General features: G+C 37.6%; 1 protein-coding gene across 1 annotated transcript; it reads left to right on the top strand.

The window, feature by feature from the left end:
- The first annotated feature begins 12,848 nt into the window (after positions 1 to 12,848).
- On the top strand, positions 12,849 to 16,943 carry LOC146980993 (uncharacterized). Its single transcript, XM_085788047.1, has 2 exons — positions 12,849 to 14,123; positions 16,870 to 16,943. The coding sequence occupies exons 1-2, from the start codon at positions 12,893 to 12,895 to the stop codon at positions 16,941 to 16,943; spliced, it is 1,305 nt and encodes a 434-aa protein (XP_085644173.1). The 5' UTR covers positions 12,849 to 12,892.
- The last annotated feature ends 889 nt before the right edge of the window (positions 16,944 to 17,832 follow it).

Below are 17,832 nucleotides of genomic sequence, written 5' to 3'. Positions count from 1 at the left end.
TAAATGTTGAAGAAAAAAGGGAACAGGCTTATAATAATGATAATTTAAAAAAAAATCATAGTTTATCAGATACAGAGAATAAATCTTTCTTTCTATTAATGAAGAGCACCTCTTTCCTCACTCTCTTCTTCTATTTCTCTTCCTCTCACAGTGAACAGTCTTTGTGTCTGACTCGAACACACTTTATCGTAACTCCTTACTCACTCTTATTCTTCTATGCAACTCGTTCCACAAGTAAAAGACGCTGCAGCTCTCTGACCACGCATGGAGTGCCCTCCCTGCTCTGCTCTTTTTATATAAACATATATATATAAATAAATAAATAAATATCATCTGTCTGAATTTTTATATCAATTGAAAATTACTCTAATAACATTTTCCTGTAGCAGGAAAATTATGTTTTTATAGCTCTACCTCTTGTTTTAGATTCAATGCTTATGATGATGATGATGATGAACAAATGCAACATGTTGATTTTTGACGCAGCATGGATGGGGGGATGGGGGAGGGGGGGGTCGATGTTTTCTCTCCGTGCGCTCGCGGAGACGAAAACGATTCAAGAGATTCACTGTATTATAGCTCGTGAAGGAAAAAAATGTGTGCGAAATAGATATTTTAAAGTAAATTAACAGTTAATTAACAATGCATATTTGTAATGTGCAGATGAGATGAATATTTTTATCATCACTTTTTGATGCAGTTTTGATTGTTTCACTTTCTTTCTTTCTAATTTTCTGAATCTTTCTTTCACGTGTTCACTTTTGTTACTTGTTTAAATTAAATCAAACGTGTCTATCTTTTTTTTTCTTTTCTTTTCTTTTTTTAATGATTATGTTTGTGTGTGTGTTTGTTGGTAACCTTTTTTTTTTCTCATGTTATTTTTTTTCTTTCTTTCGGGTTAGAAAACCAGTTCAGCGAAACATAATCATCCGATCTTCCTCAGCCAAACTTAAACTCTAATTAGGAGTTCATATCATATAATTGCTTGTGCTTTACCTAAGTGGCTTATAAGAGATTGATCCAGACTGGAAATGTTTTTTTCTTTTTGTGGTAACAATATGAGAAGGGATTTAATTTACAAGAAGGGAATCAAATCCATGTAAGCTCCCCTGCAGCGGGACATTTGGATTCATTTCCTTTTGTCTCGGCTGCTGTTGGAATTATCTGATGTGAAAATGGAAACACGTTTCTTTCTGTTTTGTGTATTTAAAAAAAAAGACAGATTTGGATTTATTTTAATTTTTAATTTTATTCTTTTCTCAAAAGCTATCAGGAGAAAATATTCACATGTTCGTACTGCTCACTGTGATTATTCCTCCTGGCAAAGCAAAAGCTCTTTGCAGTGTCAGACATGGGGGATACAGATTGATTATTACAGATATTTATAGCAGGACACAAACACATAATTACATTTTAGGTCATTTAGAAACAGGAAGCAGTGATGAATTGTGTCCTGTTTGGTTTGGATCTTGTTCCTAAGTTAAAAACAAACTATAATATATACAATATATTGATAAATCAATTTCTCAAAAGTTCAGTTATGCTGTGATTGTTCCGCACAAAATCTAGCACAGAGAATGAGCCATGTGAGCATCTTTGTCCTGGATTTACTTATTTCAACTTTAACTAATCAAATTGTAACTCATATATACATTCCTGCTGTTTATTTATTTCTCTTTTTAAAGGCTGGATAAAGCTTGAGTGCTCTTATTTTGAAAGGACAATGTGATTAGAGAGCACATTTTTCACTTCTGAATCAAAATTATAACTTGTAAAATCTTTTGTGTGTGAAAAACTAGTTCATATCTTAGGGTCAAATTTGTAAATCTTTTGATTGCGAAATTGCCAAACAAACTATAACATTAACATTAGGTATCCTCCAATGTCTTGAGTGTTGTCGTTGCACCAATAAGGGACTTTATTCGTGGCCAGTATGACCAGGGGGGATGAACCAGTGACCAGTCGACATGCTGTAAACCCTTATCATGTGACAGATTTGATTTTTGAATTATTTTTTATTTTATCTTATCTAAAACATGGTTCCACCACAGAGCACATACAGTACAGAAACAAAACAAGCTCCTTCCTCAGCTTGTTAACTTGTTATTATTGGCCAGTAACTCCCTCGTTTCACCCTCCACCTCCACCGCTGAAGCACTTCCTCACTTTGAGTCATTTTATTTTATTTTTTTTAATCTAAGAAGTTCACAGGTTCGATTTCAAACTCAAAACTGTGCGACCCCAGCGAGTGTACATATAAAGTCGCATATATGTGTAGGCTTTAAAACCAAAACTGTCGCTCTGACCGAACCATCACAGCTCAGTGTGTTGGATTTGTTTCTGTCCGTTTGTTCCAGGTCCATCAGCCCCAGAAAACTCTGTACGTCAGTGGTTTTATTTTCATTCACTTTAATATTTTTTTTTATTTTTTTTTTAGCCGTCAACAGAAGCCGAACGTAGAAACATGTGTGACCGAACGTGTGGCTTGTGTCATGTGGGGAGTTGTTAGTGTAAAAGTGTGTCATTACTGTGTGTGAGCATGTCAGACAAAACTCTGCAACAGGAAATCAAAAAAAAAAACAACAACAACAACAACAACAACCTGTTAATAATGTTAATTATAGCATATACGCAATACTGATACTTCTTTTTTTGTTTGTTTTTTTTTTTGTTTGTTTTTGGTTTTGATTAATAACTTTTTGTGACTTTTTAGAGCAGGTGAAATTGCTTATTTTAGAATTTATATTTTTCAAATGAAATGTATATTGAAAATAAACAGAAATATCAGACAGTGGCGTGTGTGCTGTTTTTTTGTTGTTGTTACTTTACACAATGCTCCTCAGTCTGCATGTGTACTAAATACACTACTCACAAAAAGTTAGGGATATATAACAAGAATATCCCTTTAAAAAGTTCATGCTATACTGTAGTTATATATATATATATATTATTATTATATTATATATTCTATCATGAAAGCCTTTTCAGTAGAAGGATGCAGTGGTAATTTCTTTATCTCAAACAAAACCTAACAACAGTCACACCTGCAAACTGGTCACCTTTTGGCTACAGTCACCTTTTGTATGTAAACCAGGGTAGTAGAAGTGAATGAAGATGTTTTTAGTTTTGTATGTTGTCACCTTTTTCACTACTCCAGAGTTTGTAGGTCTGAACAGTGGTGGCTATAGCACAACAAACATCTCAATGTCTCAATAACTTGATCAGTTTGATCAAAGTGTTGTCTTGGTCTCATGATGTCAACATGTGAACATGGTGGAGAAGAGATTTTTGTGGTTAATCACCTTGTTAGAAAACAGCATGTTATTCAATAAGTACTGAAACATTGGACATGTGCATTCAAAAGTTTAGAGAAGGTTAAATTAAATTCACCTGTAAAGGTTATTGTGCATTTTAGGTGCATTCTGAAATTGAATCCAAAAGCCAAACATCCCTAACTCTTTCTGAGTGGTGTATAAAAATGTTTAGAAAAGAATGAGCTGTTTTGTTTTAGCTCAATTCCTAATGTAGATGTGAAAGAGACATGAGTCTCTTTTCCTGACTAAAAGGCTGCCATAAATAAAATATTAAATGTATTCAAAATATCAACAACATGGTTAATATTTACAAGACATTTACAAGGAATAATGTACATTATATAGGAACTATATATATATTTACATGTAGATATAGCACTGTTTCTAGTCTCTATCACCACTCAAAGCGCTTTACACTTCACACATAGCTTACCTTTTTATAAATGACACACTGACACTTTGTCCTGCTGAATGGAGAAGCCGTAAACTGTATTATTGTATTGTTATCTGTGTACAAATATTTGATAAATGCTTTATTAGAATCAGGATTTGGATTGTTGTGATTGATATAATCATATCATATTCAAAATCTGAATGGTAATAAACATTATATAGGCTACATAGTTGATAATGTTTTTACGTCTCTCACTGTGAACATTGGTGTATTTTAATCTATTTATAGTAGATTAACGCACTGTATGTGTGTGATTAGTATGTCGTATATCAGTGACTCACACTGAAGCTGCTGACACACATTAATAAACATGAGCACACACACACACACACACACACACACACACAGTAACAGTAACAGTGAGGTCTGTGTGGTTCTGCTGCTCTGAGTCAGCAGCTCCCTCTAGTGTCGCAGCAGCAGCATCACGTCCACTTCATTCAGGCTGCACAAATACTACAAATACTACTTACACCTGTATTGCTACTAATAGTACAATCACAACTACTACCACCACCAGATATACTAGCAGGTTATCACTTGGACTTATACTAGTACTTTTACTTCCACCACCTATATTTGTAGTACCCCACCTTTACTAGTACTAATACTCCAACTATCTATACTACTGCCGTCACTAGTACAACTGGGTCTACCACTGCTATAACTTTCTGTAGTACTGTTACTACCAAAGGTTCTGACACAAACTGAAAATACACTTACACATACTTACATACTACTACTTCTACTACTACCACCACATCATCTCCCACACTCTAGTATTTATAGCAGTACTACTACTATTGTATTGATCTACTAAGATCAAGACGCCAAGAAGAAGAAGAAGTCAAGTATTACCGATTATTGCTGGAGATCAATTATTGTGTATTAAAAAAACAATCTAAATATCTGTCAAACAGAAGTAAGGGAAACATTTTTCCAGTAAATTACTAATTCATGTCATGAAAACACGACGAAACGACACCAGAGGGCGAACAAGAGCCGTGGACGACAGATACCAGATACAGTGTGTGTGTGTGTGAGGTATTACCCATGTTACTCATATTGTGGGGACCTCAGTTTGTTCACAGTCACATTACAGAGACTTCTCTTCCTTGTGGGGACAAAGGAAACATTTCGGCAACTATTGTAGGTACAACAACAGCTTATACTACTACTATAACATACTACAGTAAAAGCACTGCATGTACTACTACAGTTTTTTATTCCTCAAAGTGCATCTGGAGACCCGGGAGGCCGGTTCATACTGTAGTCCAACTAAAACTTTATATGAGAGTCAATAGGGCCTGACACAGAAACGTCCATAAAACTACACAAAAACCATTTAATCTTCCTCCACACTGCTCGTCCACTGCAATCCAAGTGACCTGAAGGGATATAGTCCAGAGTTTACTCGAAATGACGTCATTTAGGACATTTTTTACAGCCTAAACAGTCCTGTAGGCCTATTGAATTTGCCTGGGGCGCACTCTCACGTTCGTTTTTACCTCCTCTGGCAGGTAAACATTCAGTCATTAGTGACTCACCCTCATGCTGATGAATACTCCAGAGTAGTTTTTTATTCCTCAAAGTGCATCTGGAGACCCGGGAGGCCGGTTCATATAGTCCAACGAAAACTTAATATGAGAGTCAATAGCGCCTGACACAAAAATGTCCATAAAACTACACAAAAACCATTTAATAGGCTATTCCTCCATACTGCTCGTCCGCTGCATCGTGTGAACGCAAGAGTGCGCCCCAGGCAAATTCAATAGGCCTACAGGACTGTTTAGGCTGTAAAAATGTCCTAAATGATGTTGTTTTGAGTAAACTCTGGACTATCTCCCTTCAGGACACTTGGATTGCAGTGGACGAGCAGTGTGGAGGAATATTAAATGGTTTTTGTGTAGTTTTATGGACGTTTTTGTGTCAGGCCCTATTGACTCTCATATAAAGTTTTCGTTGGACCATGAACCGTCCTCCCGGGTCTCCAGATGCACTTTGAGGAATAAAAAACTACTCTGGAGTATTCATCAGCATGAGGGTGAGTCACTAATGACTGAATGTTTACCTGCCAGAGGAGGTAAAAACAACAGATTCAGTACAATTCAACTCCTGCGCTTGTGATTGGCCTGAGTGGAGTGTGTTTATTAATGGATGTATTTTCTCAGAGGGAACGGCACGCGCTGTTGGAGAACTATCAGCCACTGATGAATGGAAAAAAAAGCAATGAAAGTCAAAGATAATAATAGACAACAGCAGCAAATAACAGAGGGAAGAGGAGACGATAGAAGACAAAAGGTACGTGTGTGTTCCCGGTGACAGGATAAATATAAACTCCACAGATATGAACGGTATCATTAAGCTGCTGTGTCTCAGCGTGAATAATGACTGAGCTGCAGCTGTGATCCAAACCGGCCCGACGCAACGCCGCTGTGTGTTCGCCCACTGACGTCACGCAGCCGCGTCCAAGTCCAACGACGACAGACCGAACAAGAACATTGATTTGTCTGTTTGTCATTAACCAATCATTACTTTCATGAAGGGTATGAAAAAAATAATAATTTCTGATTGACTAACTCATGGAAACTGTTCAGATTCCTAAAAATCAAGACTGGATGGTGTTTGTTTTCAGTATTGATTTGTCTGTTTGTCATTAACCAATCATTACTTTCAGAGTACAGCATGCATAAAGAAATAAGGGATAAAATATGAAGGATTTACTATGTATAAGAATATAAATATATATAAAAAACAAACAAAAGATATGTACTGTTACTGTATGTACAAAAAATATTGAAGTATTTCCATGGAAAATGGAAATGTGTTATTTTGGATTTGCAATATATTATACCAATATAATATAGATGTGTGATTTTCTGATTGATGGACATTATTCAGATTCCTAAAATCAAGACTGAATGGTTTAATGTGCTTGGGTCTAAAACAATGTACCTTTACTTCTTTAAATGCCATCTCTATATGTTAAACCTGAGAGTCTGATGGTTTGGATGAAGCTCACAATTTAGATTGATCTTAGATCGAGTCCTCATCTGTGGTCATGAGCTCTGGGTGGTGGAAAAAAACTGGAAAGAGATTCAAGGAGCCAGTTGAGGTGGTTCAGACAACTAATAAGGATGTTGTATCCTTTGTTCATTATTATTTATTTAGAAATCATTATTTATTTATGGATTACATTTCATGAACCTGCTGCCACTGCAACCCAACCATGGATAAGTGGAAGGTAATGGATGGACTGATGGTTTGTTTACGTCAAAATAAATCATAAACATATACTTACGTTATAGAGGCGATCTTTAAAGACTTGTACCCAAACAAAGCAACAATTACTGTTGTGAAGTAAAACATGAAAACCAGAGAAACATTTCTCCTTTTTGAGTTGCGCTAATTTAGATAATTACATTCAAAACTGACAACAAGTATCTCAAATTCATCTGGTGACTCTTTAATCGGACCCCACACACCTCTGTTGGTAACCACTAGGTAAATCCTGTTAAGTGTAGCTAAATTAAAAAGTTAAATCCATCTCCACCATCTGTAGCTTCAAGAATAAAATGTTGTTTACACAATGATTCAGGATCAGGATGAACAACTTAATAATATATTATTATCATTATAAATCACAGAGGACATAACAAGTGCTACACAACATGTGGTAAAGACGCAGTGTGTTGAGCACTCAGGGCCACCGTACAAGTGGCTCTATATAACACTCAAGTACCAATTGAGTACTACACAAACAGGCTACTACAACACCGCGGTTTTAACATTCACAAACAGAGGCTGCATACCAACGTGCACAGCATTGCAGTAGTTGAGTAATAGGAGCCAGCAAACAGTCATATAACCTCAGCTCATGACAAATATGTAACAAGTGTAACAGAATAAATCGCCTGCATTACTGACAAAGACTCTGCAGCCTCCTCAGAGACATGCAAACAGAAAGACGAAGATGAAGCGGAAACAAGTTTTTGATTCAGAGACGAGGAGAACCTTGGCCGACTGTTACAGGAGTGAGTCAGAGACATATTTCTGCCATATTTTAGCAGAAAACACGAGTACTAGAAACATACTGAGAACACAGATGGACGGTGGAGCAGCGGAGCCCAGGAGAGATTTCCACCACGGAAACAGCCAAATAAGAGAGAGACGTCTGTGAGCTGAGTTTATTCAGCTTCCACAGAACTGTTGATTCAACAAAATAACATTTATTACAGTTTCACATGTAGTCAGGACCTGATGCAGAGTCAAAACCGAGGGGGGAGTTGTGAATACTACTTCCGCGTTCAAAAAGCTGCAGTTCTCCGATGGCCACTGGGGGCTGGGACCAGAAGTGAGCAATTCTCCATTGACCCCCATGTTAAAATAGCCAACTTTACAGCTTAAAAAAACATATTTACAGCCTGGTGCCTTTTATCTTTTTGGTCTCTACCGATAGTTTCCACCTCCGTGAACACTGTGAGGGGGGGTGAATTTTTTTGTACCACAACCGTTTTAGTGTTGTTTAGGCTTCAAATTCGTACATAAATAGGGGCATGGTTACGTTGAGTGACAGGTTCGCAGACAGTTACCGGCCGTTAATTGGTTGCTTCGAGTTCAGCGGGCGGGTTCTCAGCCGGCAAACCGCCGCACCTCTCCAAATATGGAAAGTAGACTCCCACTAAAATCCAAGATGGCGCAGTTCAAATGCCCGTAGTAGGAGCACAAAACAGACTCCCCCAAACCAATGGGTGACGTCACGGGTGCTACATCCATTCTTTTTACGGTAATGGTCAAAACAGACTTTAAAGAAAAAACTTTTTTTTATTATTGAGTCAGTGAATTCACAGCCTGATTTATCCCTCTGGAAATCTTAGCTAGTGTTAGCATTAGTTTAGCATTAAAATGTATTACATCACTCACCAACACCAATGGTAATCCTTGTCTCATCCATCTCTTTTCTACTTTTACTAGTAGTTAGCATGCTAACCAGCTAGCCACTGTCTTGACACTTCCTGATAGCGACTCACTGCCCTAAGGGACGTAGCGCTGCTCAGAAGAAACGTTATAACCAGGGCTGTCAAAGTTACAATGCGACGCTAATGCGTTAATGCAGATTCCTTTTAAAACTGCTTATTTTTCTTAAACATGGTTAGCGCCAGTTCAGTTTTATTGGCCTTGGAGCTGCAGTCACAACAGGTTAACTGATCTTTGCTGTAGCTACCACTCATGACTGACGTTTGGAACCTTAAAGGGACAACAAGGAGTTTTGGAAAGCATAGCGTTTTCAAGGTTCCAGGGTGCCATTCCGAAGGGCCGCCACTCCGAACGTTTACTTTAATTTGTCGGAATGCCGACCTTTAATTATTTATGGGAAAAGGGTGCCATTACGAACCTGAAAGAAAGGGTGCCATTCCGAACCTGAAAAAATCTTGAATGGTTTACGGCACGGAGTAAACAAACCTAATTGCGGTGGTAGCGTAGTGGTCTGCTTTTGACGCGGTGGATCAGGGTTCGACTCCCGGGGGAGATACATATTAACTGCGATTTTATTGGCCTCTACCTAACCTTTTTACTAAACTTAACCAACTCCTTTCTACATTGCCTAAACCTAACCAAAGCACAGAGCAAGGACATTTATTTTCAGCAGGAGTGCTGCGGCTGCATCAGACCATGGATGTAATGCATCAGACTCGCACCTGGGTGAAACTTTGGAGGCGGAGGGGGAGGGGGAGGGGGAGGGGCCGGTCGGGCGCTGTCCCCGCGGCGCGTCGTGTCAAGCCGGGCAGGAAGTCAAACCACGAGAGAATCCGGTCAATTTTCAAAATAAAACACATTCGGAACGGCGGCCCCTCGGGAAGTTCGAAATGACGGACCTTCGGGAATTTTCGGACTGGCAGACCGTCGGAATGGCGGTCCTTCGGAATGGCGGTCGCCCCCCGTTTTCACACTACATTTCCAATGAGCCTCCACGCGCATGGTGAAATTCTTGGACCGGCGCAAAATGGATGAAAGTGAAAACATTTGCCATGTTTTCATTGATCAAGAATGAAAGTCGGAGGTTCGAAGACGATCAGATACCGTCGTAGTTCCGACCATAGGTACTGGCTGCGTTATTCCCATGACCCGCCAGGCAGCGTCCGCGAAACCGAAAGTAGGAAATGCTGGCGAATCGACCACTAAATAATAATTACAAAATAATGATAAAGACAAAATGATATATTTATTGAAAATGGTAACATAGATTCATCCACATTACAGTAATATGAGACTCTTTTATAACCAAATACAAACTCCTCGTTGTCCCTTTAAATGTCACTCAACAACTTTAGTCTATTTCAGGTGTTTTTTTTTTTTGTTAAAACAGACTCTTTATTGATGATCAGATTATCCTTTAGTTGGCTTATGCAAACTGTTGATATTTCATTTCATCAGTGTAGAATAAAAGTGTCAGGAAACCACATGTGGTGCCAGAGAAAAACAATAAGGTTCCTATAAAGCTTCAGTAACGCTTTCCAGATTCAATTTACTACTATGAAACATAATGAAGAAATATATTAGGATGTGTAGTGTATTATACACCTTAACTTTCTTGCTTAAATGTCTTGTATTATCTTATCTTCATATTATGTGTGCTTTCTCTGAACTGAAGGAATGTGTGAACTGATCAGCTTAATGGGTTCTACTATTTGTTTAGTCATCTGACCTAAGGAGATAGGCATGGTCCAAGACGACTGAATGACCCATTGTCTTCTCTAATGGGTAAAAAACATAGGATACAGGATATGGGGTTTTTCGCTAGCCTAAAAGTTAAAGGGTCAGGTCAAAGGTCCTTGACCATCTGGTCTCGGGAAGTTTCTCTCTGTCCGGAGAAGGTGGAGTGTTGGAGATAAGCCAACATATAAAAAGGAAGGTTTTAGGGTTGAGAGAGAGAGATCTCATTTTGGCCAGAGATGCTCCAGGATTCGGCATTTTTGTACACTGTTCTTCTTCTTGTTAATAAACTTCTTTTTTGAATGCAAGCGAAGACGTGTCAGCGGTAATCCCTTCTTTTCATCAACACATCAATATACCACAATTTTGGCGTCACGAACTTGGACGTGTTTGTGGCTCTTCAGTTTTTCTTCAGCTTTAGCCAGCCGGCTCCTGCTTCGATCTGGGCTTCTGGAAAGTGTGAGTTTTTCACAATATTATGTGCTGGTCTGTTTGTTGGAGCTGTTGTCTGTCTGCTGTTGGGTCACACCGTTAAAGAATCTTTGTGTGGGTGATTGTTGCTTTGATGATTAGAAGCTGTTTATCGTTCTAAATTTTTCTAAATTACAGGGGGGTTTTTGGTCTTTCATTTTTGGTTTTTGGTTTTTGGTTTTTGTTTGCGTTACAGGCAACGCAAAAAGGGGGGTATAGGGAATTTGGAATAAAGGTTGTTGGGGGGTACTAAAGGTTGTTGGGGGGTACTTAAGGTTAAGGGGGGTAAGGATGAGTAAAGTTAAAGGTGGTTAAAGATTTCAATAGAGGGAAAGTTACAGGGGGGTATATAAAAAGTAAGGATTAAAGGGGGGTAAGGCTTTGAATAGAGGGATTTTTTGAGTAAAAAGAGGTAAAATAGAGGGACATTTTGGGATATTAAAAGAAATAAGGTTAAAGGGGGGTTTATTAAGAGTAAAAATAAAGTTAGAATAAAGAGTTAGAAAGAAGCTTTAATACATATGTGATCACTTGTTTTGTGTTTGTTTGTTAAATCCCCATTTTTGTGTGTGTGTGTGTGTGAAGACCGGTTTTCTTTTGTGAATAAAGTTTATGAGTAATTGATATGATAGAGTGTATGTTGAATAAGGTATAAGAGTGAATAACGTATAAGAATAAGACGTTTGAGTAAGTTATAATATGTTATATTATATATATAATTATATATTCTTTAAGTTTTAACAAATATGAGCCTGAGAAGGATGTTTATGAGCCTTTAAAGGACGTTTAATAAGAAATAAACCTTAAGAATCTTCTAAGGGGACTTTGTGATTAACTTGCTATGAGCCTCTATTTAAGGGGACCTTTGGGAAAATAAATCCATAAGAAACTTATGAACCTCGGAAGAGTAACTTTTTGTGTGGTGGAGAATTTTTTGATAAAGCCTGATTAATTTTGGGAAAACACTTATTTAAAGTGAGAATGTTTTTATGAAAATTATAACGTTCTAAAGTTATAATACAGAATTTTTGAAAGAAAGGAAAAACTTGCAGTAGGAATGTGTTTTGTGTATCTAGTGATTTTATAAAACACTGCACTATTTGTCTGTCTTCCCTTCATGGAGCGAGAGTTCAAGGAGGAGACCAGAGTTTAAGAGGTGTGTCTAGAGACGGACAGAGGACAGCTGGCTTGGATCACAAGGATTGAGGCTTGCAGACGACAGCGCATGCATCTGGATCCAGTGATAAAGGCCAGTGTGATTTTATCCACAGACTCTTTCTGACATTGTTGATGCATATTTAGCTTGATTGATAATAGTACACTCATTTACATTTAGTACACACATCTACAGTACATGCATCATACATATGTTGTAGTTAATTAGAAGGAAGACTTGGCAAAGGACTGATCAATCAATAATGGTTAATTAATGTTGAGTTGGGGAATTTTATTCTTGCAATTTGATAGATATGATAGATTGTGTGAGGTTGTCATTTTTCTAATATTTCTAAGATTTTGAATTCCTTTGAAGTTATTTGTTTCATCTTTCTTTTGCTGACCTTGGCAATACAGAGGTTATAAATGAATTAATCAATATAAATAAACTAAATAATATTTAATTAGCTAAGTTAAAGTTAAGCACAAGAATAAATGGGAGCCATGGCAATGATAAAATAGATGTAAACAATCCAGAAGTACATACTCCTGTTGAACTAGAAGAATAATCCTAAATTATTAATCAAAATAATACAGTTGTTGGTGTCCACATAAAGTGATCGAAAAAATAAAAAGGTGAAAAATATAAAGAGAAGAGAAAAATAGAGCTTGATATTCTCCAGTTGCTTGAAAAGAGCTAGGGTCAAAAATGGATGAAGGTTATGGGAAAGTTGTAGAGAAAGTTGTAGAGGAAGTAGAAAAGAATGTTAAGAAAGTAGAAAAGTTGATGGCAGAGATTGATATACTCCTCTCACATTTGGTCCCAGTACAGAGACCCTCACCTTATGAGAAGGAGGAGGAGTTTAGGGAAATGTATCCTCAGCTCCCAGTAATTAGTCAGGAGGAGGTCGAAGATCAGAGTGATGAGGAAAAAGCTGTGGGAGGATATGATTCAGCAGTTAGAAGGTTATTGGCTAGTGCAGAAAGAAGAAGAGAAGGAAGTGAAAGGGAAAGCAAAGATGAAAATGAGAATAGGGATAGTAATGGAGATTTGGATAATGAGAGTCCTTCATTTTCAAGAAGGCATGCCAAGACAAAACATGTTTCTAGGGAAGAAGAAGAGAGACGACAAACTTTAAGTAGGATTGATAAAAGTATAGATCAATGCCTTAAATATTTGGACCAATACACCACACCAAAAGGCCGGAGATTATTACAGGAACAATTACAGGACTTGCAAATGCAAAAGAAAAAGTTATTGAAAAAAGCCTCCCAAAAATCAGCAAGGAAGGAAGATAAGTTTGATAAGATCTGTCCAGTGGTTATCAGAGGACAGAATCCGGTGTATAAATCTTGGGATGATACAGTTATGCCAGATTTATTTGACCAATTACCCATTCTTCAAGATGGAGCACATCCTTGGATTTTAAAGTTGAAGGAGATTATGGTGGAAACAAAGCCTACCATGGGAGACTTTAAGAGACTTCTGGTAAATATTATTGGGGTTCCAGCCATGGAAGAGATTTTACAGAAAGCTGGATATAATCGATATGTGGGATCTGCTGTGCATGATTTAGAACTGTTTGCATCAAATAAAGGTCGAGTGTATAGAGTGTTAAGAGATACATTTCCAACAAATGTACACCCTGATAATATTCTTATTGAGCCATTAGGACAAGAAGAAAATCCGAGATCTTATGTGTCAAGAGCTCATCAGGTATGGAGAAATGTTACAGGACATGATCCGGATGACAGTCAGATGGAGCAATCAATCTTGCGAGCTAAGATTCAGAAGGGGTTGCCTCTGTCAGTGAGGAGTAAATTAGCAGAAGTGGTTGGTTTAGGGAGCATGATAAAGAGTGTTTATACAGATCACATAGCATACCAAGTAGAGCTGTATAGAAAGAAAGAGCATGAACAGAGGGACCAAGATCAGGAGATCCTTAGACAGTTAAATCAGATTCAACTGAAGAAGGAGAAGAAGCAGGCGGTAGTTATGCAGAACCAATCTGAGATAAGTCAGCCCATGTCACAGCCACATCTGCAGCCACAGCCAAATCAGTACCAGGCACCACAGCCTTGTGCAGCGGTACCTTTTGTTTATAATGCACAGCCGACCTTTGGTCTGCAGCAGCAGGCATGGAGAGGAAGAGGTCAAGGAAATGTAGGGAGAGCAAGAGGAAACTTCAATCCAAATTTTCAACAAAGTCCTGAAGTGTGTTATAATTGTGGACTGGTTGGTCATTTTGCTCGTGAGTGTAACAAAGTAGGAGGAGGAAATTTCAGAGGGAATTTCAGAGGAATCACAAGAGGAGGCTTCAGAGGTCAGGTAATGACATTCCGAGGACTGGTGAATCCCTTCAGGTGTCCGCAGCTAGGATTTTAGGGATGCTCAGAAAATTCGAAAGGGAGGTGTCAGTTGGTACCTCTTACAAAATCAATTGAGCTCTGCTACAAAAATAAAAATAAAAAAACTACAATACCTATACTGGTATCAGGAGCCTATACCTATTTGTACTTTTGAGAAGAGATGTTTTGTGTTCTGTGATGACACTAGCGTTAAAACCAGTTAATTTGTTGTTAGAAATTTGTTTATTTGGATAAAACCCCTTGAGATGTATCATCTCGTTTTCGAGGGGGTCCAAACATATAGACAAACATAGATTCAACAGACAAACATGTTCTCAACAATATAGAAAAACAAACAGACAAATAAACAAACAAAACAAGCAAACCAAAAGACAAGAACAATAGTACAAACAAGGACAAACCACAGTTATTGTAACTACATTGGGACAAAACAAAACAAAACAACCATAGTAGGGCCACAAAGGTCAACACTGGGACTAAAAAGACAGTATATAATGATAAGTAACAGATCAACAAATCAGAAATGCGTCTTCAGTGAAAACAGGAACAGGTCACCATGAGATGAGAAGACAAAGCATGCTTGAAAATACCAAGAGAGGAACTGGATCTGATATTAGCAGGAAGGTTGTTCCAATCTGCAGGTGCTTTAAACATAAAAGCTCTTCTACCAAATGATTTAATGACATTGGGAACAGAAAAAAAGGGCTGCGATGAATGTCTGATATGATAACTTGTTGTATATGGTATAAGATACTGCTGTAGATAGGATGGGTAATTAAAATAAATACATTTGTATATCAGCTGTAACCAGTGCATGTGTCTTCTCATGTTCAATGTTGGCCAGTTGAGTCTAGTGTACATTGTGCAGTGATGAGTAAGAAAAGGACATCCAAGGACAAATCTACAGAGTCTGTTATAGGCTATGTTGAGTGAGGCAAGGTCTGATTTATGGGCACTTTGATAAATAACATCACAATAATCTATAATTGGGAGTATAAGTTGAGTGGCCAGTTTCTTACGTACATTAAATGAGAAACAAGTACGAGAACGATACAACATATTAATCCCAAAATTGACTTTGCGTAAAAGATGATTAATGTGAGATTTAAAAGTAAGTTCAGAGTCTAGCCAAACACCGAGATATTTGAAGGTGTCAACTTTATGCAGTGGAGAGCCGTCATTACAATTTATAACACAAGAACCAGGGATGGATTTAAGTTTTTGTCTGGTACCAAATATCATAATATAGGATTTTGATTTGTTAAGAAGGAGTTTATTACAAGACAACCATTCCTGGACAGAAATAAAATCGGACTGAAGGGAGGACTGAATTTGAGTTATGTCAGACTGGGATGTATATATGACGGTATCATCAGCATAAAGTTGAACACGGCATTTAGTAAGACTTGTTGGGAGATTATTTACATAGATCGAAAATAGAAGTGGGCCAAGAGTTGACCCCTGAGGGACACCACATTGTTGAGTAAGAAAATCAGATTGATATCCATTTAAGACAACACACTGTTTTCTGTTGTGAAGGTAAGAGCTAAACCACTGGACTGCATTGAGAGAGAGACCAATATTGTACAGTTTGTCTAATAAAAAATAACGATCAACAAAATCAAAAGCTTTACTTAAATCAATAAAGATTGCACCAGTGAGTTCACCATTTTCAGCAGCAGAAAACACATCATTTGTAAATTTCAAAAGAGCAGTTGTTGTTGAATAGTTCGACCTGAAACCCGACTGGAAAGGAGTTAATATATTGTTAATTGTGAGATAGTGAGAAAGTTGATTATAAATTAACTTTTCGAATACTTTAGCGATGGAACATATGATAGAGATTGGTCTGTAATTATTGGGGTCAAGTACATCGCCTCCTTTATGGAGTGGGGTGATGCGAGCACATTTCCAAACAGCTGGTATCTCACAGGTGGACAATGAAAGGTTAAATAGATCAGCAAGTGGATATATTAGAACATGGGAAGCTAACTTAATATACCTGTTCTCTAAACCATCAAGTCCTGGACTGCTATTCACCTTCAGGTCATTGATGGCATTCTGAACTTCTAATGGTGAGATTTTCCTAAATGAAAAGGAACTAGAGCTGGGACAGGCTGAAATATGGCTAGAGGTGGATATAATATTAGATTCAGTTAGCAGTGAGGAACATACAGTCGAGAAGTGCTGATTGAAAGTTTGGGCAATAGTTGGTGAATCATGGATTATAGTATCATCAGCTCTTATTTTATTAATAGAGTGTTTATCTGATGTATTGATAATGGTTTTAATTTGATTCCAGAATTGTTTAGGATTCTTAAAGTTAGATGTGAGAGATTCTTTATAGTAGTTGGATTTTGCGTTCCGTGTTTTTGTTTTGCTCATGTTACGTAGTTGCCGGTACACTTCCCAATCAGCATTGTCACGAGTTCGACGATAAGTTGCCCACGCTTTGTCCCTCTCTCTAAAGAGACTTATAAGATCAGAGTTGATCCATGGGAGATGTTTGCCCTTGACTTTGACAGTTCTCCAAGGTGCATGTCTATCAACAACATCAGTAAATTCATCATACAGAAAATCCCAAGCATCCTGAACATTCGGTATAAGTTGGTATCTGTCCCAGTTAATATTAATCAAATCGTTAATAAATAAATCAGAGTTCAGTTTCTTATATTGTCTAATTTTGATTAACTTAGGGGGTAATTTAACTAATTTAATTTTCCATACACAAAAAATGATTGAATGGTCACTGAAGCAGTCAGACATGATACCAGCCTTTAGGATTCTATCAGGGTGTGACACAAGAATCCAGTCAAGCAATGATTGTGTTCTGGGGGTGATACGGGTTGGCTCCTTAATTAGTTGGGTAAGATTTATACTATTAAATAATTTTGTTTCCTTATCTGCTGACTTATCCAACCAATTTTTGTTGAAATCCCCAAGTAAGATTAATTCATTGCTACCGGAGATGGAGTTAATAGTAGAGATCATGGAGTTAAAGGACACGGCTGGAGATGAGGGTGGCCTATAAATGCTACCAATAGTGAGACATTTATTTACATGAAAATTTAACTTAATGAATATGCTTTCAAAATGTAAGGGCTCAATTGTAGGGACAATTAGTTCACTCACAAGATCAGAGGAAACGTAAATAGCAACACCTCCACCCCTGGAGCACCTATCAGATCTATACAGTACATAGCCCGATATATTTAATTCATTATCAGAGGTGCTATTATTGAGCCAGGTCTCAGAGAGTGTGATGATGTTGGGCTTATGTTGAACAATCCATGCACGGAGTAAGTCAATTTTAGGCAAAAGACTCCTGATGTTCATATGAATTATTTTTAATCCCTT

This window comes from Trachurus japonicus, chromosome 9 (genome assembly GCF_045865225.1).
Source record: "Trachurus japonicus isolate A0001 chromosome 9, Traja_1.0".
Taxonomy (NCBI): Eukaryota; Metazoa; Chordata; class Actinopteri; order Carangiformes; family Carangidae; genus Trachurus; species Trachurus japonicus.
This window is presented reverse-complemented; position numbering and strand designations above follow the sequence as displayed.

What these genes read in the sequence shown, in the direction of transcription:
- LOC146980993 (XM_085788047.1), top strand. Translation starts at nt 12,893, where the DNA reads ATGGCAGAGATTGATATACTCCTCTCACATTTGGTCCCAGTACAGAGA. An exon ending in GCAGAACCAATCTGAGATAA is followed by an intron (nt 14,124 to 16,869) that starts GTCAGCCCATGT and finishes CATGTTACGTAG; the next exon opens with TTGCCGGTACACTTCCCAAT.